The 25,899-nt window shown below is 37.0% G+C and overlaps 1 protein-coding gene across 11 annotated transcripts in view; it reads left to right on the forward strand.

The window, feature by feature from the left end:
* SOX6 (SRY-box transcription factor 6) overlaps nt 1–25,899 on the forward strand; it is a 369,094-nt gene that overhangs the window by 275,755 nt on the left and 67,440 nt on the right. For all 11 annotated transcript variants that reach the window (XM_053944612.1, XM_053944613.1, XM_053944608.1 and 8 more), the window contains 2 exons: nt 1,741–1,820; nt 25,728–25,877. In XM_053944612.1, coding sequence (XP_053800587.1) covers nt 1,741–1,820; nt 25,728–25,877 — 230 coding nt within the window. The remainder of the gene's footprint in view (nt 1–1,740; nt 1,821–25,727; nt 25,878–25,899) is intronic.

Raw genomic sequence — 25,899 nt, forward strand, 5'->3', positions numbered from 1 at the left:
ATGCTGGTAAGTCAGATGGTTATTCCCCCCCCCCCATTTAAAGCATCATTAATTCAACATCCTTGTGATTTTTTTTTTTTAACCTTGTAAGATATTTCTGAAAGAAACATTATTTAACTTAGATTAGGATCTTATTTATTCAGGTAATTTCATATAAACATCAAAGAGATGAGTGGAATTATTTAACCATAAAGAGACAGCTTAAGTACTTTAAGAAAATAATCTAGAAATCTTTTTTGTTGGTTTTGTTTTTTAAAGAAAGAAACCCAACATCATTGCACACTAAAATCAGCCTCATGGAATGGGAAAAATAAGAGGAGATATTTTGAACATTACTCCATAGGATACCAATACAATATAGTGTGAGTGAATGCATTGTAGCAGAGCTCCATATGCAATCAGAATCCAATTGTTACTGGACTGTGTACAAGCACATACTGTGCTCAATGGCCTGATGAGGTATTATGGATATGATGCAAAGAGACCTTGTGGATTAGACATGTACAGTTTATTAAAAAAGTGAAACAGCCAAACATTTTTACTGAACTGGATACAATCGAACTTCATGTGGTAAAAAGAAAGAGTTCTGAGGAGTCTCATGACTGCAAAAATTTTACCTATTCTTATTTATTTGAGGGGGTTGACAAAAAAAAATCTAGTTCTTGGAATGTCCTGACTATATTATACTGGATTTCTGTATTTTCCCTTATTGCTACATTCTGCTTTCAGCATGGTCTATTTTGTATAAAATAGACTGATTATTGTAAAAATATCTAAAAAACGCACAGCCTGTTAAAATGTAGCTTGCAGATAGTATATAACACTGATTTTAAATAAGTAGCTGGAGCCAAAGTGATATTCCATTAAATCACAGCTTCTTATCCATCACTGTGTTCATTTTTATATTACAGATTATACTGCTAAGCTATTTCAGCTTTCTTTTGCTCCCTACATTGACTAGGAGTCCAAATGGCACTGTGTGCTGCTCATCTATGGGAACACCCATAGATATGCTATAAGACACGATGTTACAATACTTAATTTGGAAATTTTAGTACCTGAATTCTCATGTAACTGAGCACCTGTCTAATCTATTGACTTCAGTAGGCCCCCACATCTAAGAGAAAATTGAAATTGTATTTCAAGCTATATTAAAAGGTGATTTAATTTTGTTCTTCTCTATGACTACCTTAAGGGAGTTATCCCAAGACAGAGAATCCCAAAGCAATACAAGAAACCTCAACTTGTGTTGAGCCAATTGGGTACATGTCCCAGGAGCCACTTGACACTGAAAAGAAATCACCCTGCATCAAACAGGACTGATATTTCTTGGGTTATAACAGATTTTTTATTTTTTTAAGGAACATGTGGTGAAAATTTTTTTTTTTTTTTTGCTATGGGAGACACTGGGGTTTCCTGGGGTATCTCGTGTGTGTGTCTGTGGTTATAAGACCCATTTTGTGCCCAGGCTTCCACGCTTGATTTGAACATTAGCTTTTGAAAATTAAAATCACGAGTATCATATTTATGTTCTGCCAGTTTGCCTACCAGCTATCTGCTAACAAAAAAAAAGTTCCAAGGAGCATGGCAAGTCCGTGCCCAGCTAAGCCTTTTGTTTTTGCAGATGTTTAGGCTTAGAGAAGTGCTGTAGAGCACAGGCAATCCTAGGGCCTTGTTTGCACATGTCTGCTGCTATTCTCTGCTCATTGTCTGAACCTGCACGCATTGTTCTCCCGACAGGTGATAACTACCCTGTGCAGTTCATTCCATCAACAATGGCAGCTGCTGCTGCTTCTGGACTCAGCCCTTTACAGCTCCAGGTATGTGCCAGAACAAAAAAAATGTGGGATGGAAGCCAACATTTTAGGGGAAAACTGCTAACCAGCTGTATGCTAAATAATAGCCTGAATGTTAAATAATTTTTGAGCACAGCCCAGGAGGATTAACACCTTATGTACTTACAGTACAGAAACTTGCAGCCAACCTTGATACTGTGAGTGAAAGACATTGTTCTGTGTCTTTTATATTGGCAGTTAATGGTACTTTTTTATTTAAATGAACAGTTGATGGGAGATAAGTTAAAAGATCTTTTTGTACTTTATTTTCATGTGCTCCCTCCTCTGTAGCTGCAATGCACTACCTATAATTGTCAGTGTATCCAAACAAAAGTGCATTATTGGGTTTTTCTTTTTTCCCTTTTTTTTTTTTTTTTTTTAACTGTGTGGTGCTGACAATACAATAAATTGCAAAGTCTTTTAGCTTCTGTATTTAGGTAATCTCAACCTTTCTGTGCATTAAGCTGGTCAGATGCCAGGCATGGTTAGAGACTTAGTTTGGCCATTTATTTATTTTTGGCACATATAGAATGAAATGTTGTGAAAGAAAGATTTATGTGCCATATTATTAGCTAGCTTCTTGTGGCAAGAAGTTTTTAATTTCAGAAGAAAAGACACAACAATGTCATAAATAATGAAGAAACAGTCAAAAGCTTTCAGAGTTAAAATGTGTGGAAAGAAAGTGACAGTGAACATGAGAAGAAAGGCCATTAAAGATGCATGTAACTATTTACAAGTAAACCTTTGAAACCCCTATTTGATTTAGGTTACAGTCGGGTTCAGAAGCAAAGTAGGAATAAATTGTGCCTAGAGTAGCAAAGTATTGCCATGCTAATATCTAAATATCTACTTTGCTTACCTATCTGTGATTACCTATTTTTTTTTTTTCAGAGGGGTCAAAGCAAATTAAAAATCCTTTCCTCTTTACCCTATGGTGATATTCTTGCCAATTTAACTTAGGACAAGTGAAAATGTGACCAGAACTTGTTCATTGACCCCTGTTCATTGATGGTCCAGAGCTGACAAGAAAGACTCCTTGAGCTTAGGTCTGACCTAACCTCAAATCAACATTTGAAAAGAGAACACCTTGACTCTGCAGGCAAAGATCTCTGAAAATAGTTTTGGGTCATAATAACGTGATGTTAAGACTATACCTCGGACAGGATTGAAACCAAAAGGAAGTTTCTCAAAAAGAAAAATAGCAGATATCTTTTGAAAGTCAGTATTTGACTACTTATTGAAGCAAAAGTCTCATTACCTTTAGTTGGGAAAATACTGCAGAAATCATCTTTGTGAATAGAGTGACTATTTTTGCTGCCTTTGAAATGCATTAAAACAAATAGTGAGCCTACACAAGACTGCAAGGCAAGAAAGGATGAAAACTGTTCAACTGTCAAAGAAATGGGATCTAAACCACAGACATTCCTGCTTCTTTTCTTTACATGAGCCATTTGTAACTTGACCCACATATTTGCACATCAGACTTGATCTGAACCTACAGCAATAATGCATTTTCATTAATTTGCAGAAATGATAGACCGAGTTGTTAAACATGACAAGAACAATTAAACAGAAAACAACCAGCAAAAAATGCATGCTAGTCAATTCAGGAACATTCAGGCTTGGGGGTCTGAATTTCCATTTAGACATATTTGCTGTAGAAGACTTTTTTTGTTTGTGTGTTTCTCCCCCTTTCTATGTTGTTTGAATTTCATCTCTATGGGATTTCAAAACCTTTAATGTTTCATGGTTATAAGAGCTTAAATAACAAAACACTTAACCTTTGGCTGATACCTGCTCATCAGGTTGTTAAAGTGCCTGAACTAAATTTTATTTGCTCCTACTATTAATTTTCTCTTTGTGTCAATTCTCTGTGTTCCCTAAATGAGCACTTATTTGGGTGTGTTTGTTGGAGAGAATTTGTTGTTATACCTGATGCGTCATGAAGACTGTTAGGGGTGTAGCATTTCATCTCATTTTTCCATCTTTGCTTCTCTTCCCCCTTTCTCTGTTCTGCTTCCTTTCTTCCATGCACCCCACCCACTTATTTATTTATGTGAATGCTGTGACCATGGTATCTGAATATTTCCCAAGTGCTTAAATATACTGATCACAAAACTAATCTCTGTTCCTTTCAGCCAGTGGGAGAAACAGCTAATTTATTTGCAGGTTTGGTTTTGTTTCTACATGTGAGTGTGTGTGTAATATCTATGTTTGGAGAACCTGGGGAAGCAAAGCTATGTCAAGTAAAAGAGTTTTGCAGTAGCTCTAACATTTCAACTTTATCAGGGCATTACTATTAATTCCAAAATTATTTTCTATAATCTGTATCCAGCTAAGGAAATTCTGCCAGCTTCAATCTTGTAATCTCCCCTTTTTTTTTCTACTTATATTTTTTTTTTATTTGGATGGTCATGCTCTAGGTAGGAGGTAGCAGCAATTTTTTTGTTCTTTTGTGTGTTAGGGCAACTTCTATGCAAGCTCTGAGTCTCATAGAACAGAGAACTAGGTACCAGGTACATCATGTAACAATAGCAATTATTTCACAGAGGATATTTCTCCAGTGGACAGTTGCTAATTAATGACTTGTCTGTCTTAATCAAGCTATTGTTATAAAAATATACTTTCTCTGAATTTGATATTTATGTTCTCCAGTGGATTATGTATCTATATGAGTACAAAAAACTTTACTGAAATCATATACAGCAGTTTCTCAAGTAACTAGTTTGACTTTCATGGGTAGTGCATTAAAAAAAAAAAAAAAAAAAGAAAGGAAAAAAAGTTCTCCTTCAGCAACTGACCAGTTTGACCCATCTTCTCTTTAAATTTTTGATCACATTGATCAGCTTATGGCAAATACCATTAATATTCACTTGTGGCTTTCAATATCCTGAAGTGAAATAGTGACTACCACACTTTTATGCCAGTCTAGGTTCCTGAATTGGTGGCTTGCTCTGCTTTGGATTGATACCAGATAGTTTCTTTTGATCTGTATACTGATCTCACAAAGGTGTAATTTATGATGTTGTTGACAGAAAGACCTAAAACTCTGTGTTCCCTACTTCCCATTGACATCTCAGCCCCATCTCACCAGTTTCCTCAACAAATCAGCCAAAAATTTAGACAGGACCAAGCCTTGTTAGGACTCTTGGCATGAGAGGGTATCTAGATGATGAAGGAACAGCTCTCCTAGGTATAGTCTGATCAGAAAAAACAAGCTATTTCTGTTCACCCCTCCAGCCTCAGTGAATAGTTTGCAGATTTATTACCAAGCACACCTGTGGTGGCATGTGAAACAGTTTTGATACCTGTGTGTAACAAAAGCTTCTTGCTTTAATTAATCAGTATGAACTGTAAAACCTACCGATAATTTTCCTTTTGCTCCTCTTCACATACACCTTCTCTAGAGTTTTCTCCCTTTCCCATTTCCCTGAACTTTTTCCCAAGCTGTCAAATGGCTGCACTGATATTAACTGATCCTAGAGATGTGTGGCCAGCAATCTTACTAAATGAGTGGACTTGATCACTAAATGGGTTTTTCCAGCTCTCATGCTGCTGGTAGCAAGAATCTAGTTGCTGGGAGTGGCACCTGTATGTCCTTACTTTCAAACAAGGAATGTTACTATATGCCATTTGGTTTTTATAAATCGCCCCCTGCCTTCATTCTTACATATTTCTACAAAGCTGTCTAGGAGATAAATAAGGAAGTGTCGCAACTCTCTCAAGCACGACTGATAAACTGTTGATAGAAATGGAAGAATTACAATGATGCTAGCTGGAGTTATTCCTAAACAAAGTGAGCTCTAGGAAAAAAAAGCAAAACAAAAAAGCTTTAGTTCATAACTCTTTCCCCAAACTATTTGTGTAATTTGTCCTTCAGAATTTATCGCTTATAACACTAATGAACCTTGGCAAATCTTAACTATAGTTGCAGCTGTGTTCTTGGAACCTGGAGTTTTTATAATGCAGTTAAAAAAAAATAACTAAACACATATTTGCCTATTTCTTTTCTGCCCTCCCATTTTATCCCATTCCTTCATACTCTCTTCTAGTTGCAGACAAAGTAAATGACCTTTTTTATAGTGCTGGGTGCAGATCCTGTGTACTGCTGAAGCATTGCATAGCCTGCCTCAGGGGCACAATATTAGTAGAGGGAAGGCCAAAGAATACTATTTTTAGTTGAACAGTTCAGCAGATGGAGGCATGAATACTCATATATCTGAAGGTTGAGGGGTTTGAACCATTAATTTTGATAATGTATTTAACCCTGGGAACAATCAGAAACTCTAACTCCAAGGTTACAATGCTTTTGACCTTTAGAGAACAGAGGGCATTTGGTACAGTAAACAATATATTACATTTCTACTTATTCCAATTCTCTCACACGTATAAATTTCAGGGCATAGTTGACATTTGCTTTCCTCAGCTATTTTAGTGCTGGCCCTCAAAGTAAGTCAAGAAGAATGCAGGAAAGAGGCCAATGTAATGCGACAGTCATGTAAATATGGCCTTTAAATAGCTAAGTGTTAAACATGCCCCTTTATGAAGAAATATTATTCTCAGGAACCAGAATCTGGGTGACGACTTATTTCAATGAAGAAGTTGTTTTAGTGGATGGCTGCTCTTATGGAGTCTCCTCTGTTTGTTGTATCCTTAACACGATTTTTCAGCGGGGCTAATGTGACCTGATAGTGAGAGCTCACACTGGAGGTGATTTGGTACATCATGCAAAGTGATGTACCTGCCTTATGTCTTACTAAATGATGCATGCTCCTCTTCAACAAATATAGCAGTTAAATATCACGCAGCTTAAGTATTTCTAATTAAAATATCTCCATGTGTCAGCATATTAGTAATGTATTATTTTAATCCATTTATTTTGTTTATGAAACAGTGACATATGTTTAGATTGTGAAATATATGAGCCTTAAAAATCACTTTATTGAAGAAAATTAATTTCTACAATGCTGTCTCAGTAATGTGTTCACTCACCCAGTCAGTCACTAGCAGGGCTGCCAGTCTTAATGTTGGTTAGACACAGTTTAACAGTTTTATCTGACATAACACTCTTGGATGTAGGCAGTAATATTTTTTTCAAATGCAAAAATCATGGGTTTTTCCATTTTCTTTCTTTCTTTCTTTCTTTCTTCCTTTTTTCCCTCTTTTCTTAACAAAGTGAAGAATGGGGATTGGGTAAATATGAGAGAGATTTGGTGAGACCAATAAAAATTAAAAACAGCTAGTTACCTTTTCAAAGTTAGACATTGTAATTTGTTTGTCAGTGGGTAGATGTTTGGGTCAGCACTGTGAGTGAGTGACTGTCAGCGGGAATTCCTACAAGACAAGTAATTTCCCTCAATGTATTACTGACAGATTGCTCACTTCTTCAAATCACTAGAGAAAACAAACTTAATATTGTTACAGGCAGAGTTTCTGTCTTCATTAGCCTTATAGAATGATTTTATCTAGCATTCAAAGACTACTGAGCTCTAGGTGGACATATTTTAACAGAATGTTCCTTATTATGATACAGTGAATAGTGGTCTAAATTAAGGGGATGGTGTGTGCAAATTTCAGCATATGGAAGTAGTAAATTACATATTTTGGTCCTTTTCTCATGTAGAAATTTAGGTTGTAGCAGAGAAAGGAGAGAGGTCAAAAGAAGATTTTATTAAGGCTCTGTGAGACCAAGCACGCCCTTTAATGGAAGTAAAATTAAAAATATGCCAACCTTGCAATACTCAGGAAAATTTAATTAAAATCAATGAAATAGTTATACTTGTGCCTTTGCCTGCTTGAATGTTTATGTCTCTGTGTGTAATATCTGTGTTATCAAGTTTAATTATATCAGTGGCAGTATCAATGAAAATGATGTCATGGAGTCAATATTTTACCATATGACCTCCTTTCTTTGCAGAATTTCTTAGTACTCTATCTTCTCCTATTCCTTCTCATCTTCAGCCCTGAATTATCTGGCAAAGTGATTTTCATCAGGAAAGGACAGCCCATCAAAATTGTGACTTTTTGCAGTAAAATATCACTTATGATGAATTTTTTCCCCAGGAGGATTTTCCTAGCTCCCCCAGTAACAACACAGGGAAAAGGAATCTCCTTCTTGTCTTCTAGTTGGCAAAAATGGACAGACAAACAAGCAGAGCCATTGGGTAATCAGCCTGGTGCAGCAGCATTGCAAGAGCCTTTTCTCACCCATTTCATGCCCTGCACCTCCAATAACTGCTTTAAAGAGCGTGTCTTTGTTACACTCCTTCTTGCCTACTGGAACAGTGTCAGGCAATTTAATAAAAAATTTATAACAATGTTAAGAAAGAGACCGTTCCTATAGTCTGTAGCAGTTCTAGGCAAATCCAGGTTAATTCCTGGGCTGCTGTTTCCTCCCATTGCAGGAAGGACAGTGGCCACCAGACTGCCACCCAGCCTGGTACAGCTTTCCTTCTGTTCCCTTCAGATGCCCAACCCCTCCTCCACCTTGGGAAGGGCTCCTGCTCCTGCTCTTCTCTCCAAAGAGGGAAGACTTTTCAATCTGGCAGCTAGGGATGAGGATCCTGACATGATTCCCACCTTTTGCACCCTTAGATCTCACCAAGCAGGACAGCTGCCTTCCAGGCCCATATGCTGTTCCTGGGAGAATTTACTATTGAGATCCTAAGTGGCACAGACATCCATTCACTTATCAGGAAACTTGTATGTCTAAAAGGATATCATGCTTATAGGCTGGATGGCAGGAGGTTTCCTGCATCCCTTCAGTCTATATCAAGGCAGAAGCTGGAGCCCAAGTGACTGGGAGAGGCTGAGCCCCCAGCATCAACAAGACTTTCTTGCTGCCTTAACTACTGGCTGCCCCTTGCTGAAAGCCCAGGCTCTATTTTAAAATCATTGTGCTTTGCATAGCTGCCTCTCTGGGGTATGTATTCACTCAGAAGCCAGCAAGAAGCAAATAAGTTACTGCTGCATTTACTGACAGAGCACCAGAGGCACCAGTCCTACAGAGTGCCATCAGGGGATGAGCATGTTTTTTAAATCTCTTTTAAAACTGTGGCATCCCTTTGGGGAATAGGTTGACTGTGAGGCATACTCTGAGCTGGCAGTTGGATTCCTTCAAGCTTTCTAGAAATGTATATGGCGTGTGCCTTAGAGGAATTAGCTGCAAGTGAGTATGTTTCTGGAATTTTATTATACTTCTGATAACCATAGAGCAAGCTGCTTAATTTGGCTACAAATTACAAACATGAAGGATTTTTTTTCCTGTGATGGTGTTCACATGTTTGGTTGTTTAGGAACTAAGCAGGAGCCAGATTAAAGACAGCAATGTCTTTTAAATTAGGTCTGTGCACAAAGGAAAATAATATACGCCAGTATTATCATTCCATCCTGACTAATTGCTAGAGAAAAAGAAAACTTACCTTTCATCTGAACTAAAACTTCTAATAACAAGGGTGGTTTAGATTAGAGCTTCTTGGTGTAAACTAACACACACATGTGTGCTCAAAGCAAGCAGAAAATTTCTATTAAAGATGCCTGGACCCAAAAGATATCATCACCCTCATTTCTGAGGGTCTCTGATTAGAAGAGCATATGCCCTCCCACTGACCCAGTTTAAAAAAAGAGGGAAATTCATAGAAAATGAGATAAAACTCATGAAACCAGTGTGTAGATAGAGCCATCACCAAGTTGAAGAGGCTTTACAGACGGTGAAATAGGAATGGTGTGGCCTTCAGTGCACTGCTTCTTTAAAATGTGTTTGGTCTGTGAGGTATTTAGAATCCATATGATTGAGGAACTAGAAAAGTGTCCTAACTAGAGAGTATTGGTTTCATCTGTCTGTTCCTCAGACTTAGCATGAAGGCTACATATGGCTGGAGGCATACCAGAAGGTTTGCATGTCAGTCCTGAAAAAGACCAGAGGTAGGAGCATCTTCAGGTGTACAAGAAGAAAACACATCATGCTTAAATTTCAGTATTAAGGAATTATTTGAGGCTTAAAAGAATCTGTCACAAAATCTAGTGAAGTAGAAATAATAGGGCATGTATTTTGGTGTTGGGCATGAATTAAAACAAAGCATGAAAACAAATGGAAAAGTATTTCAGGTGTAGGAATAGTGAGAGCTTGCTGTCAGTTCCATTGGCATTTTTGGAAGTGAAGTGAGAAATCAGAAAGGCAAAGTCCTTTCAGTGCAGTTGAATAATTTGTGCTATGCTCTAGACACAAAAAAAGTCACCAGGTTTAACCAGTTTACAGTGCTATTTAATAACACTTCTGTGAACTGTCCAGGGTAATTCATCCAGTACAGGCCCTCTCTTCTGCTGCTGTTTTCAGCACCTAGGGGAGGGTTGTTCAGACCTCATAACCTATTAAGCCAGTCCCAGCACTGCTGCTGAAGTATCATCACACCCACTGGAGTTCAGAAAGCACAGCAATCTTACACCAAATTCACATTTACTGGTGTAAAATACATCATCTTCCAATGAATTTATAATAGTAAGTTCCCAGTTACCTGGTTTTGAGGTGCAAATGTGATTTTTTTTCTTAGATGTAATTTTTATAAGCACCATTTGAATATGTTTTGCATAATTTTGTGTGTGCTTCCTATAAGGAAATTATTTAATTTTCCTTGAAGGTGCATGAAAGTTCAAAATATATGGTAAAAGATCAGTTGAGCGATCTGTGAAGCAACATGTAAAGCACAATTATTTCTAATGCTGTAAAATACCTGTAAACTGGGCTTGTTTTCTGCTTCACAAAGAAAACATTTCACTGTTTTCTGCATTTAAATATACATTTTAACTATGTTGACTTATCAGGTAACGCAGCAGGCTGAACAGGGACAAACTGTTTTTAAAGGTATGTTAATTGAATGGGATGCTACAGATGCACCTGAATGACTTTTTTTCCCAGATGTGCCCTAACTGACTGATAAAGCTTCTTCTGATCAGTAGAGCCAGTATATATTTATTATATCCCTGTCCATTTTTGCTGGTTAAAATTGTAGAATGGCTGAGAGCTACCACAGGAACTATATCTCTTATAAAAGTAAGAAAACATCACAGTTTCAAATCCCAAGCAGCACTCTCAAATATTCAGCTCTTAAATGTAAAGTTGCCTCAGCATCTTCTCTCAAGATGGGGATTCAGATGTGGGAATTGAGGAAGGCAGTTTAAATGGGATTTTTCCTTTTCCCTGACTTGCACCCATTTATTGGTGTCTCGTTATTCTGTCATGAGAGCATGTAGGAATTTAATTGTTGAGCTTTTGCCTCTCGGAGTGCTTAGCAGTGGTGAGTGTTCAGTTTCCTTGTTCTGTGTCTGCACAGTTCTGTAAGGGAAATACTGCAATCATCATGTTAAACAATTTCTCCATCTGAATGGTCAAAGAGGGAATGAATCCACCAATCTATGCCAGACTTTATGAGATATATCTAGATGAGGTTTATTGCCCCTTTTTTCCCCCACCGTGTCCTGATTTTCTTTTTTCTTGCTTATGCCTCAGTTTTCCTGTGTGTCACCAGGGTGATGGAATGTGTACACTAGAAGCAGGAATTGCAGAAGCATCTCCTATAGGATTAGGAGAAAAATTATGTGTTTAGACCCCTTCAGCTAAGATTGTCTGCATTACTAGCAGTCGTATCAGTGACATGGACATGTGCTCACTAGAAAACTCATTCACCAACTCATTTCACACAGCTCAACAAGCAGTTGCTCATAATTGCTTGTAATCCTGCTGACATGAAACTGAATGAAACTCCTGACTTTTCTCACAAAGCCCATCTATGTGTTAACGTTTTTTGAAAGAAATATCAGAAATTCTGAAATGCAAAATTTGATAAGCTTTGATAGCTATCATCCCTTCAGCAAACTTACTGTAATTAATTGCTTTTCAATAATATAATTTTTCTCCCCTTATCATGGGGGTCCTCCTTCTTGTTACTCTAGCTTTAGTGCAGAAGACATTTCTATAGGTGAAGTGTGTGAAACTCTGAATTTGTGAGGTAGCTGCTTTTCATATAGACTTCTCACATTTATTGTAGAAGACTTCATATTAGCAGTAAGGGCTAAAACCCAGAGTTTTAAGGAAAAGCTTCTGAAAGAATACCAGAAAACATTTAAAATTCTTTTTATGAATAATCTGACAGTGCACCAGAGAAGGTAATACTAGGATAGCATAAAGTGAATGAAAAAAACTGTGCTCTGATGCAACCATCTGGTTATATTTTCATATTTTTCTGATAGATCTGGATATATTTTACTTTAAATAAGTACTGCTTATTCACTTTCTTTGGATATAAGAGGAGTTTAAAACACCAGAGCATTTGTTTGCAGGTATGTTTGGAGCCATGCTGCCTGGTCCTTACTTGCTTTCCTAGGTGAGTTTGCTAGTCTGTTACCTTTAGTGCCATCCTCAATTTTTATAAGGAAGAATTTAGCAATAGCAAATTCTAATAGTAGCAAACATAGACAAATCACATACAGAGTCATTTTTAACATTTCACATTTTTTCTTGAAAAACATAATCTGCTGGAAACTTCAAATTACTTTTTCAAGCAAATGCAGTTGTCCTTTGCTGTGACTGGCTTTCTACCAAAGGTATTTGAGTGTCTCACAGTTATTTTGTAAAATAATAAAAAATGTTGGAGATTTTTTTGCAAATTTTCAAGGTGTGTAGTACAAGATATAATCTGTGAGAACAACAGAGATAAGGCTATTGTGTTCTTTCCTGTGCATGGTAAATAACAGGAGAATTGTGATCAAAAAGTAGCATATCAGTCATCTGACAGCATTAAATGAAGGAATGCAAACCTTTGTGCTTAAGAGAAAGGTTTTACTGAAGTTTCTCCTATCTTCCTGCACAGGGAATGACAATAGATATTTGATAATATTTTTTCTTGATATTTACAATATTAGAACAGTGGTTTTATTAATGCCCACATTTATCTTTACTAGGAGTACCTGATGGTTATATTCAGATGTACCTAGTTCAAGTGTTGTGGTATTGCAGCAGCAGTGGATCCATTTCAGGAGGAGCACAGGGAAAATGATGACTTGTTCAGGTGCGCAGAGAGTGGGAGTGTTTAAATGGAAGATCTGAGGCATGATTCCTCCTTCCTGCATCCAGGTGCTCACCTCATGCTGAGGTGGGAGAAAACAGAATCCACTGCCTCCCACCCTCTGTGCTCCTGAGGTAAGCTGTGTCCCGAGGCTGGCCAGGGAAAGGGTGAGCTGGGAGGTTGCACTGTGAGAGTGCAAGACTCCTGCTTTAACAGCCTCTCATTAGGTCCTCCTCTAGAGAAAAATACAACAGGAAAAAAAAAGAGGCCGTTTGGGCTTTGATCTTGCTTTCATAAACAACTCGAAGAATTTGCATGGGAGCAGGCAACTATCCCATTATTGTCACGAGCGAAAGTACAAGAGAATAGATACACGAAGTGGAAGAGATGAGAACAGTTAGCACTCCTTTATTCCTTGTCAGAACTTAATCTAGATCAACTAAAATGTTTACTGTTTTTTGTCGTGCCTCGAGATAAAGTGTCAATGTTTACATATTCCTTTCTTTTAGACAAAAGGTGCTTATTGTTTTTGAGCCCCTCAGTTACTATCTATAGGAAATTATAAATATGTAGGAGACGTCTAAGTTTGTCTCATTTTTGTGTTTTTGGCTAGTTTTTTTTTCTTTTTTATAAAGTGCAGTTGCTATAACCACAACAAGCACTTTGTGTTGCGTGCTTCTGTGCTTTTCTTTATTTTTGTCCTTTTCTTATACCACAAAGAACTGAACCAGAGTGAAGTTAGTAAGATGAGAAGCTAAGGTGTTATGGGCTGTTGCCCCACTAGAGGAAAAAATATTAAATATGTGCTGTGTATAAAGTGGCTATTTTTTTATTATTATTATTATCGCATTGTCCTTCCTGATATCTGCTTGATTTAGAATTTTTAGGGACATGTACAGCAAGCTGTGCAACTACAGCATTTCACTCTTAGCCTCCCTCACTCCCCTACTTTGCACGGCAACCTCCGCGTATCCGTCAGGTTGGGCGCCAGCAGATGAAACAGATGTTTGGGCCATACTGGAATGGGAGCAGCATGCTGCATCAGGACCTGGATATTCCTCCTGACATCTGGATGCTGCTGGGCTGGGAAGCCTGCCTTGGGCCAGGAGGCTGGAGGAGCCTTGTGGCAGTAAACATAGGGTCCTCGCTGCATTTTAAGTGATTAGTGCACTGGAGCAGCAATAATGCTGAATTATCGCTTGGTTGCGTTCTTCTAAGGAATCTTGGGACAAAGGGATAGTCAAGGACGAGTATTGACGGTAAAGTCATGTTCAAAAAGACAAGACTAATTGCCATGTGTTAAAAAGATTGCTTTCGCCTGATAGTAAAATTATTATGAATACTTTAGGAAACTTTTTTACAAAGCAGCAAACAAATAGCCTGCAGAAAAGCCTCCTTTTTTAATTTAAAATCATGAAGATGAAAAAATGACAATTTCAGCTACTTTGCAATTTCATGCTCTAGTCAAATTGTAGGGAACAGAACAAAATGTGACTGAATACAGGAAATTGTAGGTAAACTAATGTGCATGCCTACTAGAGACAAAATTGTGAACTTCTAATAGCTGCAGGGAAGGATATTAGGTATGGAAACTGTCTGACTTATGCATCAACTCTTTATAGTTTCACTTTATCAAGTCAAAAATTCTGCTGTATGTGCTGCTACAGCCTAAATTGTCTGCTGCTGCACTTTCCTTTATGATGTGTGTTATTTAAACACAATAGACATAATCTATTGCATGGAAATAGGTGTTTAATGTTTAGTGATTACTGGCTGTTGGATAAAATAGCATTTAGCATGGTTTTCCCCCTCCCTGCTCCCAGTAAATTTTTTATTGTTAAGACCAATGTGTTTAAATAAGGGCCTTCCCAAACAAAATACAGCTTTTGGAGAGCATGAGGTAATATTTGAAAAAGACCAGTTTGTTTGTCATTTAACCTCCAGTATTCTGAAGGGGGTTATATTTAATTAACACTGGCTAAAGGCCTGACCTAAGAGGCAACCAAAAGTGATTGAACTGCATTTTCAGATCTAGACTGTAATCTGTTGGGAAAGGAATAATAATACTACTAATACTAAAAAAATTAGAAAGCACCATTTACTGAAATTCTTTCTAACTAAGCTGTGTTTCAATGGGCCATTTAATGCCCAGATGGACAAAGGTATTACTTCAGTCATTGAATTGTATCAAACCCTTTCTCAGAGGCCTAGTTTAAAAACTCTACAGGAAAAGTGGCTTAGCATCATATTCTCAGAAGACCAACACTCAGTCTGTTTGGAAAGGGGGGAAAAAAAATAAAAAGAGTGAAATGAGGTGTGACACAGCCGCCAAGTCAGTGTGGATTTTTGTGTCTCCTTCCAGTCAGTGGCTTAGCAAGGGAATTGTTCTTCAGAAAGTAAGAGCTCCATGTTGACACAGAAGGCCTTCAATTCTGTATATATGTTTTTAATTTTTTTTTGTTTTGTTTTGTTTTTGTTTGTGTGCTTTGGTAGCTGTTACCCTCTTCCCCCGTCAGGTTTTGGCCAACCTTTTGTTCTTTTCTGGCATGGCAAAAATTTAGTTTTCTCTCTAGGGGACTGAGGATCAGTACCTATACTTTGCAGCATTAGATTTTTGAACCAGTGACACTGGAAAAAATTGAAAGTCGGATTTAAATATCATGCTCACTGACACTGTGAGATGAGTAGTCACTTTCTTTCGATAGACACAATGTTACATGTATTCTATGGTGATATAAAATATCTAAAGTACTGTCTGAAATAAGTTGTGTAAAAATTTCAGGATATATTTCTGAATTTTTTTTTTTTTGCAGAAAGTGAACTTTTCTTTCACTATTTTCATGCTGTCTCATGAAAAATTCCCAGCAGCTTCATATGTTGATGGGGTGACATTTTATCTTGAAAACTTGTTAAGGTGCTGTACTTCCTAAGGGGAAACAAACACAATATTACAGAGACAATTGCCAGGTGCCAAATTATGTACATTGTCTTAGCCACTTGCAGTGATTGATAATTCATTTGAGCTCTAAGCATTCTTTCTTGGCTTTGTTCACAGCTTTACAGTAAATAGGTTGTGAACAGGCAGCTGCTGAGAGATTGTATTTAATTGTCATAATTCAATGAAATCAAAGCCATTTGATTTCCGAGGGGCACGATCTGATCTCAGGGGTGATGCCTGCATGAGAAATCCTGCATTCAGGCAGCAAAACAGAGAGAACTGTTTTGATGGCCATTTCTAGTTCATTGTCTCAAAGCAGGAGGAGGTCAGAAGAACAAGAAATACAGTTTGCAAACGAAACAGAAGTGATCTTAAGAGCACTTTAATGCACATATGCCTGAAGGCAAGTTAGTTCTTTATTGCACTGGTGCATGTATTTTAAGTCTGTAGCATTTCTCCAAATTTACATGACTGTAACTGAGAGAGACTTTGGGGTTGGATGTTTGTGAGAAAAAGGCAGGGATAGGAAAAAGTGAGTAAGGCTCTAAACATGGACCTTCTGCAGGTGTCTTCTCATTCCACATTCTTTCCCTTGTGTTTTGGGTGGTTTTTTTTGGGGGGGGAGGGTTGGGTTTGTTTTTTTTTTTTGTTGTTGTTGTTGTTTGTTTGGGGTTTTGTTTGTTTGTTCTTATGAGGATTTTTGTTGTTGTTTTTCAGTTTGTTTTGGGGTTTTGGTTAGTTAGTTAGTTTGTTTTCCCCCCAGAAAATCAGCATGACCCTTGGAGATGAAAAGTATTATCTGTAGACCCTTTATTTTAGAAAAGGCAACATTAATAACTTTGAACAAAAACCTAGTAAAATGCTTCAGTTTACATTTCCCCTCACATGATAAATTTAGGTAGATATTTTATAGGTGAGAATACCTATTCAGGCTCCCCCCATATTATGATGAATGAGCCCAAACTTAAAATAATAGTGCAAGACCTACAGCAAGTAAGAATGGGACATGGACAAAAAGATCTATCATTTCTTCAGAACACATGCCAGTGTGGTTTGTTAGTCCATTTATATTTTGAGCAGGACCTATTGTATGTGCTGTGGGGTTCCTCTATGAAGTAAGGCAAATTTTCTTCCACAAAAGATGAAGCAAAAAATGAAAAACTATGAAGAATGTTTTGGCTAATTATTTTCCTCAGAAGAAGTCTGGGTCTTTATCACTGACTTATTATACAGATCCTCTTAACATCTGTCCAGCAGACTGTGGACTTTATTAACAGACAAGAGACCCACCAGATTTAGAGCCTGCTGGGTGCGTCTTCATCGTCACAGCTGTGGATTAACTCAGACTTTCCAGAAGAGGACAACCATATGGGATAATTGGTGTCATTGGATAGCTAAAAAAAATATGAAGAAACAAGTATTGTCCAAACACAATCCACTGTTTTTACAGCCACAATTACTAGTCTGTTTAAGAAATAAGAAAGGCAGCATTACACTAAAAAAAGAAAATCTGTTCATATCTGTGTGGGAACCTAATCAGGCTCTTGTTTCCAATGACGATGGCTCCACAGTTGCACCAGGTCTGCAACAAGAATGCTCCTTTTGTGTGCCGATAATGTGGAAGTGATAAAATTTCCTATAAGAGACATATGTGTTTACATCATGAGATGTGTTATTTGACAAAACGCTTTGTTCTCTGCATATTTTCCACGCAGAGTTTCATGCTGGGTTGTTTTGCTGGAAAGCTTTGATTAGCTAGAATTAGTTGCTGAAGTAAAATAGACACTTTTGTTTTATGAGTCCTCTTGCTGAGCTGTAAATTATAGTAAAACATATAAGGAGTGGCAGAAAGAAGTGCTGATTTGAACCTCTGACCCATGATCGGCATAAAAACATAAGATAACTCTTTCAAAGGACTACTGAGAGCCATAAATATTCCATGGTCCACTTAAAGTTAGACCCTTTTAACAAAATAAAGCTGTTATTTTGCAGTACTACAACAATACATATTCTAGTATCTGAAATGTGGAGAGATTCTTTTATTTTTGGTTTGGGCTGGCCATTAGCCACAGCAGGGTAGCGGGAGAGATGAGAGTGATTTTTCTTTTTCTGAACCAGTACAAAAGAATTTGTGGTCAGTGAAAGGAGTTGGGACCGGCAGACACTCAGTGGTGAAATTAGGTAACTGTTATTTTGCTGCTTGAGAATGAAGCAATACAGGCATGTGTCTCTCCTAAGGAGACAGGAACTGAGGGGAATTTAGGGCCACACAAAAATTTCCCTTGATATAATATACAATAGCAACTGACAGACATTGAAATTACTCGTGTTAATAGTTTAAAAAAAACCAAAACAACAAACAAGCCAAAGGCTCTGAAGTGAATGAAAATGAATAACTGGTAAAATCATTATTGAGGTAAGAAAGAATGTTTTTCAATGCATAGATGAATGAAAAGGGAAAACTGAACGCCTCTAACTTCACCTGTGACTACAAAATGTATTATTTGTATTTTCACAAATACAGTTAGTTTGTTTGCACATATTGGGCTTTAATAAATCGGAGAGCACATTAGTCAGCAAGCGCATAAATAATCACGGCAACAATCTTTGTTATTATGACATTAGTTATGATAATTCATTAGCTGCCTGTTTGTGTTGCACCTCAGTCCTTTTTGCAGAGGTGTTTGGTGTATCGGGGAAGATGTAGAGAATATTCACACACTAATGCTGAGCAGACTGTTCAGGAGAGTGATCTATGGGTGTTTAAAATCAGAACATTATGTCCATTATAGATACGTTAGACATGAGAAAACAAGGAAAGAGAAAATGGTGCTGTTACAAGCAAGCTATGCACGTCTTTATGACACTTGGATTCTGTAGAGAAACAGAAGTATTTCAATAATTATTGCTTTTTATTTATCACACTTCTAAATTAGACACTTTTTTCCTAATTTTTATTCCAATTTCATGTAGCTGTGCTTGATCAATGCCTTTTCAGATATACCCATGTAGAGCCAAATAAGTCTCAGTTATTCAGCATAAAATTCTTAGTTGCTTAGATGATGCATACTTGTTTGTTCTTAAATACTAATCTATTTATTATCTATGTGGTGGCACATGAGAAAATGAGAGTCTGGCACACAGTCCTAAAAGGTCTGTAAAACTCACCTTATTTTTCTTTGTTAGCATTTTTCTCAGAAAAACTGAGGAAATGCTTCTGAGACATCTAAATTTCATCATCATGAAATTATAAAACACACTGGTTTAACAAGTAACAGAAACAAAAGGAAATATACACATCTGGCATAAAACATTTAATATTGAAGGGATCTTGGTTTTTGAAGCAAAAGCTTTGATTTTTCCAAGTTTTAGTTTTTAAAATTCAACTAAATGTTGCTTTCATGTATATGTACAATTCCTTTTGTGTTCACCTTTCCTTCTCTTCCTCCTCTTCCTCTTCCTCCTCCTTTTGTGTGCAGAGCTCTCTGGGACACAGATGCTGAGCCTTGGAAGGTGTTTTTCTGGTGATGGCATCTGGCTCCTTGGCAGACTCCACAGGCCATAGCTGCCTTCGAGTTGCCCCTGGGTTTGTCACATGGTCAAGCTGCTGATGGGTTACTTAGGCTGTCTTGTGATTCTGGATGTTGTTTTCTGTTAGGCCACCTTTTATTGTGAACATCTACATAGAAGAATCTTAAAACAAAGAGAAAGCAACCCTTTTGGGTGGTGGGAATTTTTTTCTTCTTATATATACACATAAACATATAATCCCATTTCTTACCTTGGTGCTGTAGTAGAGCACTTAAGTGCAGTGTTAAACACAACATATCTAGTGCAAAAGACATGTCAATACAAAAAATACAATATTAATATACAAAAAGTGGAAGGAATGAGTACAATTAACATTACTTTAGAGCAGTTCTTGCACTTAGATTAAGATGTGTCTGAAATTTTGGGGTAGGATATTCCTGCTTCTACACTGCTTTCCTGAACTGCTGAGGGTTATACCAGGGACACTGGGCTCAGGTCAGCGCTTAAACTTTATTTCCATAGTTATTATCTGTGACACCCAAAACATGGGTGTGAACACTAATCTGCTCTTCCTCCAAACAAAAGAAAAACTTTTTCAAACTAAAATTCTCTTTCCTTTAATCTGTTTGGCATTAAATTTTTTTCAAACACCACTACACCAATAATTAAAAACAAGCAGTCCCACAGCAGGTGTGATTTTTTTTGTTGCAGTAGCTTCCTTTCAGAAATGTGTGCTGGAAATAATAAAGATGTTGCTGGTTTTGGGGAACTTGTAAAAACCCTTTGTCATCAGATAGTTCTAAGTATTATTATTGGTTGTTATGTGCTCGGAAGGAAAATGCTGGTATTATAGCTTTGCAATGCTACTTACTAAATATACTATGGAAAAAATGACTGCATTACCTCTTGTAGTGCAGGATTTCAACAGCACTTGCAGTCACTCCTTAGAGTTTTTCATCTTTAGAAACCAAATTACTCATTGTCTAAATAGCTGAACTTTCATCTCTATAAATAAGATATTTCAGCTTTGCACAATTCATTTAAAATGCTGACAAATAAGGATTCTCACTTGATTCTCAGTAGCTTTATTGTTCAGTTTCATTTACTGTAGCAAATGTATTTGTTGAAGATGTAACATAGGGCTTCTATTTTTAGTAATGGAAGACTTCAGAATTAATCAGGGTTCATAAAATTTAGCATTTTTCCCGAGAAAAGAAAGTAAAAGGGTGAAAGTTTCGAGAACAGATCCTTTCTTTCTACTTCAAGCAAGCCACCTTCTACTGAAATTCTTTGTGATGTATCTTCCAAGTACACCCATTGCATTTTATTGTGCTGGGCCAGCCCTCATCACTCACACTTCGTTTATCTGCTACACTGAGTATTGCAACAACTCTTTTTCTTATCTCCATGTTTCACACATGGCTTTCTTATAGTTTCTTCAGAATTCTGCTGCAAAAATAACATCTGAATTATATCCCTGCAGCTGTGACCAAATCCTCCCTCACCACAGAGTCAGTTGAAATGTCTCTAGCCCTTGCCTTTCTGTTCCTGCATATATGAGTGCAACTGGTCTCTCCATTTGCTCCCTGAGATTGTGCATCTAAAGAAGCTCCCTCTCTTCTGTGCAGCAGCTGAGCACTTACTCTTTATTGAAGTATCTTTTCAAAACAAATTTTTCCCTAGGGCCTGTCCTTGACAAGCCCTTGGTAAAAGGCTTATGATGTGGATGTGGCACTTTGGGGACATGGTTTAGTGGGTGAACATGGCAGGGCAAGACTAATGGTTGGACTTGGTGATCTTAGAGGTTGTTTCAGCCCAGAGGTTATTTATGGCCCATTCTGTTTTCCTTGCCATGTGCCACTTCTGTAACATTCGATTCTCAAAATTCTTAACTCTTATTTATTCTCTTAGACTCATATGATGCAGCCTAAGAGACAAGTATGAATATTCGTCCTGCAAAAAAAAGGGAAAACATCGGATGCAGAGAAAGCTTTGCTCTGTTCTTATTTGCCATGCTCAGTCTCATTTGGCATAGAATGTGTCCAGGAATGTCACAGACCTATGTGCAAGACAAAAGTTATAGGGAAAGGGGCTTGAGCTAATGAAAGACTTTTGATTATTGAAAGATAGTTGAAAAAACTAGATGAAAAAATGTTGAAACTTTTAGAGAGCAATGTGTGAGCCTAAGGCCTTCCTTTGTCTTCTGGCAAAGCATGAATGAATACTGGCAGTGAAGGCAATTATGCTTCTGTGTTATGAAAATGTCTCACAAAGGCATTTTGAAACTTAGATGACATTAGAAAAGATTTTAACATTTGGATCAGTCAAGATGATCTATTATTAGTTCATAGCTTTTTAGGTAAATTCTAGATCATGGATGACACTTTTTATAAGAAAAGTGAAATCAAAATAATTCATTAGATTCTGTAGGAAATTTCTGAAGCAGAAAACACCATCACCATCACAACAGAATTATTACTTTTGTTTGTTATTCAATTCTTCTTGTTATAGCTCTAAGCTCTAACAAAGGCTTAGTGTGAACTCTGTCATTTCCAGGTAAAAAAATCAGTATGCACTTGTGCTGTTCTGTGCGCATGTTGAGTACAGCACTCTTCTACCTGTTTGAAATTTTTTTTAAGTACATGAACATCATTCAGACTCATAGTGACCTCCAACTTACATAAATACCCCTCGAATTTTTAGTTGATTACAGCTGAAACAGAGTTTTAGCAACAAATGCTTAAGTCTCTGAGCCTGTTAGTTCATAGGTGCTTAAATGTGAGACTTGACTTGCCATTGCCCTGAGACTTGTGGCATTTCAAAATCCCACCCTTAGGCATCAAATCTGACATTAGAAGAAGCCTGGTTCTGAAAACTTCAAAGCTGCATCCTTGTTTGTATACCTTAAATAAGCTGGGCTTGAAAATTGTTAACTATTTCAGGAGCACTGAGGAACTCAAAATGAGCATTACTTTTATTTATATGCTGGGAACTGGATTGTAAGAATCTAACATTTTGATCTCTGAGAAAAAAATAAAAACCAGGCTATACATTTTTTAAGGCTTCTTAAAACAATCAAGAATACTTGATGTTTTTGAATATCTAATTTGTAATCAAGAGCCTCCTGACTGGTTAGCATAAGGATTATGAAATGCTCTTCTCTTTATGTGATAGGCATAGATCAAAAATATGATATGTTTCAATGTTTAAGGTATTTTAATTTTTTTACTCGTGAAATAGTTCACAGGTAAGAATTTCAGTTGAAAAAATTCCATTGAAGCTTTTTCTTTTGAGCTTTAAAAGCCAACAGTCAACATTCATTCAATGTTTGGGTTTTATTCCTCTCCTCAATCTTGCAAATAGAAGCTTCACAATCTGGCCATCTCAACGTGAGGTCCTAAATTGCCATTTTGAGCCACAGCAGTGGTATTTGCAAAAATATCCCTTTTTTTCCCTGCAATGGTGGCATGCACATATTTTTCCACACTGGCTGGCTCCCCATACAAGCTGGTGTTTAAAACTTATACAGCTTTCCAGTCCACATAGCAATGTGCTAGTGCTGATGTGAATTCTTGCAGTATTTGTACTTGCTTGTAGAACAGCTTTGTTTTAAGCAAAGCAGAAAGCCAATTGCTGTTACTTATTTATACACTTGCTTTTATGTTTTAAAATAAATTTGTAGAAATGCCAGGCTAAAGCCAGCCCTGAGACCTTGGAATAACCCAGTCATGATTTATATATATACATACAGATACATAAATGACAAAATTTCTTTTATTCTGTCTTCCCTTAGAAACATTTCTCCCTGACAGGACTTGCACTACAGCCAATACAGCCCTCAACACCCTGGGAGGGGAGTGGTGAAAAATTCTAATTTTATTCTACTTTTCCTGGTTGCATTTCCAAAATCAAACAGTTTCCTAGATAAAAAGGAACAGTAGAACAGCCCACTTTTCTTGATGTTAATCCTCCACATGCTGTGGGTGTTTCTGTTGCTGGTCCTGGTGGGACACAGGTCACAAGCAAGTCCTGGCTCTGACTGGTGTCACGTGTCTCTACCTTTGCATTGATCTTGAAATATCATTTCAAGAAATTTTCAAGGAGAACTGGCAGGGATAGGTCCTTACTATCTATGTCTGCTTCTTGCCAGGCAACTCTATTGTAAATTAGAATAAATAAATTCTTCCCAAGCCAAGTGTAGTTTTTTTGTTGGTTTTTTTTTTTTTTGTTTTGGTTTTGTTTTGTTTTGTTTTGTTTGTTTTGGTGTTTTTCCCTCTGATGGTAACAGGTAAGAGATCTCCCTGTCTTTATGTTGACCCATGTGCTTTTCCTTCTTATTTTCTCCCCCATCCTGCTGAAGTAGGAGGGGGGGGGAAGAGAGTGGGTGGCTGGGCAGCTGGCAGCTAGCCTAGGTCAACCCACCACACTGTTTTAGTTGCCACAACTGACAATCAAGTTTTATCTTCCATGAAAAATAGAATACTGTAGAAAGACTAATTTATACCCCACATTTTTGTCCCCTGACGGCTTACCTGAGAAGGCAATTCTTTTGAACTTTAGTTGATAAATGAGAGTTTATTTACACTGAATTCCTTTCACACTTTTGAAAGTGCAACACACAGTACTGTAAGTACAAAAGTTTTAGTCTTCTTTTAGTAAAGTGTAAGTACTCTCCTTCAGATAGTTGAAGAAGAAGTTAAATTAGTTAAAAAAAATAAAGGAAAAGTATTTATAGACAAACCACAGAATACTGAGAAAGCCTTTATAATTGCTGGGTTTTGTCTTTAAATTACATACAAGTTTATTGTGTTACCTCTTTTATAGTGCAATGCCTGATTATTCCTGAGCTGAGAATGTGCAGGATTTCAAAAGTTTGTGAAATGTGCTTTTTTGAAATGAGCATTACTCTCATGTAAGCAGATCATCCTATTAAGCAAGCAAAGGTTGACCTCAAGAAAAGGGATCTTTATCCCTAAAAGGGATAAGATCATATTATTAGGAGAAGAAAAAACCACCTACTGTTGTATGAAAGGCTTCATTTTCATTCTCCAGGACCTCACCAATAGCTGGGATTTTTTTTTCGGTTTTCAATCTTTTTCCTTCAAGCATAGGAAAAAAACCTTATACCTTAGCCAAAATATTTAACACCACTAATTTCAAAACATTAATCTGTGATCCTTTTGTAGTTCCTGTGTGGTACTGGAAAGGGGTGGAAACAAACAAATAAACAATAGTTTTCATTTGTCACCCTGAGCTGTGACTCTGCTCCTCCCTCCTGCATTTGTCTCACCACTGAGTCTCTGAACTTAGAGTATTGTGTAACTTTCATTTCTGTGGAGGCTTGTTATATTAGAAAAATTGTTCCAAAGAAAGCAACAATTATGACATAAGCACATCTGGCTCTTGCAAATTATTCTTTATTAAGCTTTCATTTAATTACATGTGCTGAAAGGTCTGCTTTTGATAACTGTAATTTTTTTAAATTGTCCATCTGAATGATAGTAATGTTGGAAATTACATACAAACCACCTGGCTTTTTTCTCACTAATAAGGCAAAGTTTATGTAGATCTGGGTGTAAAAGAGGGATTAGGATCTTCCCTGTTCATGGCAGAAGAATTATTTATGATGCTAATTCAAGGTGAGGGTTTAAGTTTGGTCACTGGAAAGAAATTTGACCAAATTGGTTTTGTTCAATAAACACTTTTTATTGATTGGGATTGTTTATTTTAGTATAAAATCTATGTTTCAGTTAAACTTTTTGAAAAATTCCACTAGAGTTTTTTTTGGACGCTCATCACTATTTACAGGAACTTTTAAGACCTAGACTCATTATTAGCATTTATAGAACATGTATAACTGTACAGAGAGATGGAGACATACCTTGTTGGCTATTTTAACTTTGCCTTTTGTAGGAAACCATTCTTGTGGCAGCTCCCAGTAAAGTTTCTGGAGTTCGTGGTTAATTTCTTGCTAAGAACAAAAAGACCTGGATTATTATTGTTTCTGACAGGGGTGTATACCTCCTTTTCATAAATAGCCTTATAATTTTGTTTTTAATATTCAGGCACAGTGTAATTTTTTTGCTCAACACCATGACCATCATTAGCAAGAAGGAAAAAAAAAATCAAGAAAAATCAGCAAAAGTCAAATGAAGAAAAAAGATATTGGTGTTTGGGAGTTTTCCAGACTTTTTTTTTTCCTCTTTTTGCAAATAGCAGAAAGGGAAGCCACAAACAGAGATGAAAAAGATCCTTTAAGAGAAGAAACACCAGTGTGGGAAAAAAAAAAAAAAAAAGTACATTTACAGCTTCTTCTTTAGGAAATATATTGCAGGAATATATGTATATCTTCTTGTCTTCCAGCAACTGTATGCAGCTCAGCTGGCAAGCATGCAAGTTTCTCCTGGAGCCAAAATGCCATCTACTCCACAGCCACCAAATACAACAGGGGCACTTTCACCCACTGGGATGAAAAATGAGAAGAGAGGGACCAGCCCGGTAACTCAAGTTAAGGTATTTTTCAGTAAAGAAAAAA

This window comes from Vidua chalybeata, chromosome 6 (genome assembly GCF_026979565.1).
Source record: "Vidua chalybeata isolate OUT-0048 chromosome 6, bVidCha1 merged haplotype, whole genome shotgun sequence".
Taxonomy (NCBI): Eukaryota; Metazoa; Chordata; class Aves; order Passeriformes; family Viduidae; genus Vidua; species Vidua chalybeata.